Source organism: Austrofundulus limnaeus, unplaced genomic scaffold (genome assembly GCF_001266775.1).
Source record: "Austrofundulus limnaeus strain Quisiro unplaced genomic scaffold, Austrofundulus_limnaeus-1.0 Scaffold2, whole genome shotgun sequence".
Lineage (NCBI taxonomy): Eukaryota > Metazoa > Chordata > Actinopteri > Cyprinodontiformes > Rivulidae > Austrofundulus > Austrofundulus limnaeus.
In genome coordinates this window covers 2,015,738-2,019,553 of record NW_013952404.1, presented here as the reverse complement: position 1 = coordinate 2,019,553, position 3,816 = coordinate 2,015,738, and the positions used below count along the sequence as shown (strand labels likewise).

The 3,816-nt window shown below is 38.0% G+C and overlaps 1 protein-coding gene across 2 annotated transcripts in view; it reads right to left on the bottom strand.

Annotated features, from left to right (window-relative positions):
• Window positions 1–3,816, bottom strand: part of rtn4ip1 (reticulon 4 interacting protein 1) — an 11,329-nt gene that overhangs the window by 5,132 nt on the left and 2,381 nt on the right. For both annotated transcript variants that reach the window (XM_014010396.1, XM_014010403.1), the window contains exons 3-7: window positions 3,698–3,766; window positions 3,241–3,365; window positions 2,947–2,995; window positions 709–845; window positions 337–520 (exon numbers count right to left, since the gene is read on the bottom strand). In XM_014010396.1, coding sequence (XP_013865850.1) covers window positions 337–520; window positions 709–845; window positions 2,947–2,995; window positions 3,241–3,365; window positions 3,698–3,766 — 564 coding nt within the window. The remainder of the gene's footprint in view (window positions 1–336; window positions 521–708; window positions 846–2,946; window positions 2,996–3,240; window positions 3,366–3,697; window positions 3,767–3,816) is intronic.

Below are 3,816 nucleotides of genomic sequence, written 5' to 3'. Positions count from 1 at the left end.
ACATATAGATTTGCATACACGATCACATTTACATACAACAAATACTAAAATTAGTCTTAGACATGAAAACAAATCTGGTAGGTACAGATAATGAACTTCGAACTGAAAAAATTACACTGATATAGAGTTTTTATAACCACCAGTCACTAGTTGTGTTTTTGTGTRGTTATTGCATTGTATATTTTGAATTTGTGCAGTAAAAAAACATTAAAACATTTTTTTTCTGTAAATGCAAAAGTAAATGCATCAAACAGCAACATTAACAAACCCTTGCTTTTTTATGGGTGAAGCTTGATTTCATGTCAGCTGTTTCAACCCCCCCCCCCCCATTATTACCTTGATGACTTTAGTGGCGACTGTAACAGCTGTCTTCATCATGCCGTCAGATACACCCAGCCTGTCAGTGTTCTGCATAAACGGTGTCACAAGGGTGACATATTTGGCTCCTGTCCAAGGTTTAAGCAGGCTGAGAGCCCATCGYTCTGTGTCCCCTCCTACGTTATCCAGGATCAGGTCAAATCTGGAGTGCGCAAGAAACATAAGCAGAGAGAAATTGATAAGAGGGACTGGATGCAAAAAATAAAAAAAAATAAATAAAAAAAGATGGAAAAGTTGATTAGGTAGAAATAAGAACTATATCAGAGTTTTCTCACGGTAATCAAACTGAAGCTGCGGCTGTAATTGCTCTTATTTGTGTTTGTCTCTTACTTCTCCAGTKCACTGAGCGGCTCTTCGACAGGTCCAGCAGTGTAGTCCACCACGTGGTCCGCTCCGAGTTCCCTCACAAACCGCTCGGCATTGTGGGAGCAGGTAACTGTCACGTGGGCTCCCCAGGCCTTCAACATCTGGACACAAGTTCAGTCCTCAAATAGGAGCGTCTGTGTTCACGCTGAAGGCTTGTTATGTGGCTTTCATTCTAAATGCGTCATTGCATGTAAAGTAAAGTAGCTTAGCCTAGCATAGCATAGACCAGCATAGCGTAACTAACTAACATATAACATAAAGTAACGTAAAGTAACATGACGTAACACAACGTAAAGTAACTTAGCCTAGCGTAACGTAACTAACATAACAAAGTAAAGTAACGTTAAGTAACATGACGTAACATAACGTGAAGTAACTTAGCCTAGCGTAACGTAACTAACAATGTAAAGTAACATGACGTAACATAATGTAAAGTAACTTAGCCTAATGTAGCGTAACGTAACTAACATAACATAAAGTAAAATAACGTAATGTAACATAAAGTAACTTAGCCTAGCGTAACGTAACTAACATAACGTACAGTAACATGATGTAACATAACGTAAAGTAACTTAGCCTAATGTAGCGTAACGTAACTAACATAACGTAAAGTAAAATAACRTAATGTAACATAAAGTAACTTAGCCTAGCGTRGTAAAGGAAATTTTGTAACTGATTAACTGAATGTTAGATGTAGTATTGTATTTTATACTTTCTGATCAATGCAGCCTTTAAGGCCAAAACAGAATGAGAGTTGGTGTGTGTCTTATCATGTGTTCTTGCTTTAGCCTAAACAAAAATGAGTTACGTTCTGAYGTCTGACGTAAAAGGTAACACCTCCAGGGGTGTAACCAGGAASAGATGTACATTACAAGGTCAATTCATTATTGTAGTAGAAAGAAGTTGTTAGTGTGTTGCAGAGTCTCTGCTCAGAGAAGAGCTCCTGTGTTTTGTTTTGTTTTTCAGCCCMAGGTCTTATGCTGAGGCCTGCTGAGTGCTGTTCCTGAGTGGAGTCAGAAGATTGAGAATAAAGTTTTTAAGAAGAAATCCARTTGGATCACTGTTTATTCAGACATACCATTTTGAACGAYGTATTGTTTCCTACAGTAGCATAGCATAGCGTAACATAACTAACATAACGTAAAGTAACATTACGTAAAGTAACTTAGCCTAGCATAGCGTAATGTAACTAACATAACGTAAAGTAAAGTAACGTAACGTATCGTAACGTAAAGTAACTTAGCCTAGCATAGTGTAATGTAACATAACGTAAAGTAAAGTAATGGAACGTATCGTAAAGTAACAGCCTAGCATAGCCTAGTACAGGGTAATGTAACTAACATCAGTAAAGTAACGTAACATATCGTAACGTAAAGTAACTTAGCCTAGCATAGAATAATGTAACTAACATAACATAAAGTAAAGTAAAGTAAAGTAAAGTAAAGTAGATATGATGACCTAACATTATCTCAGATCAACAACAAATGACAAAAAACAAAGCGCACCTTGTGACTAAAGGGCTTATGAAACCACATTTAGCAGCAATAGCTCATCATCTTCTGTAAAATCTTATCAGTCTCACATCAGCGTGAATATTTTTAGATTTGTTTTCACACAACTGCATCACAATACRTCAATCATTCTGAAAGCTCAACTTTGACAAGGCTACTGCCACACAATCATTCTTTATTCAGAAATTCTGAAGTACAGATGCTGCTGTGTTTAAAATTATTAGCCTTTGTATTTTGAAGACACACTTAAAAATTCAAGAGCAGAAAAAGGACAAAAAGTTATCTTTTATGAGATATCCTTAAGTTTAGATCAGTTAATAAATGCCTTTATAAGTGGGACCTTGCTGTCAACTAACCTCAAGATTTTTTTCTTATTGCGTTTCATTCTGTGAAAACTTAACAGAGACATATGCTTTTAAATCCTTCTTTTTCACATTTAAATTATTCAGTTGGGGTCTATATAAAGTGGAACTGCAATGCCTCCTTATTGTAACTCTACAAGCCCCTCTTTCATCCCTTTTCTGAGCTATGTCTCAGATCAACTCATTTTGAGGCTGTCTCTTTAAATCCAAACGARGCGCTTCACCAGCTTCCAGACTGGTCCATTCTAATTTTTTTAGAGGGATTTATGATTACACAGCAGCGAGCCAGCGGAGAATGAAAACCACCACATAGTAGTTGGTAAGCATACCTGTATTGCAAATGTCCCCACTCCTCCTGATCCTCCAAGTATCAAAATCCTGTAGAGGAAAAAAAAAAAAAAGCAAAGATGTTTGTCCCTGATGTGTGTTTTATTGGGAGCTTGAATTAATTCAGAACTACTTTGAAGTGTGTCGAATAAAAACTGAAGTGCGTTGGAGGATTGGATCTAATGCTAGAGAACCAGAAAACATTCCCCAAAAGCCTTTAATGGACTCAGAAACACCACAGCTTAGACTGGGATCAGCAGTAAGGAAGTATTTTTGCATGACTTGTGCTTTCTCACCGTTTGCCGGCACATTTGTCTTTAGTGAGTCCTCCAGTGTTAACCAGCGCTGACCAGGAAGTGGTTGCCACGTAAGGAATGGCTGCTGCCTTTACGTGGCTCAGCGACTTGGGTTTGTGGGATATCTGGGCACAACAACGTTAAGAACAGCGGCCGTTAGTTGAGCAGCTCTTCGTCATCTTCATGTCCACTTCCTCTGTCAGTGAGACGTTAGCTAGCTGAATTTCACATTTATGCTCCCTCATTTTGGAATGCTTTGATGAGAAATAACGGTGACTAGGTTGGCTTTGTAATGCTGACATTTCATGTTGGCGAATCTACTAAAGCAAACCACAAACWATAACAAGAAATTCAACCCACAACAGACAGCAGTTAATTAACCACTCTAAACATCAATTTGAGACTTTTACACCAAGCAAACTCAAAACAACATTTAAGGCTTTAAATTGTACCATACCTCGTTGCCACTTAGCACCACAAACTCTGCCAAGCTGCCCTGCTTCCAAGGTGGGATTGCTGCCCACACCTAAGGGACACACAACACACAAACCAATTATATATATACACAGGTATATA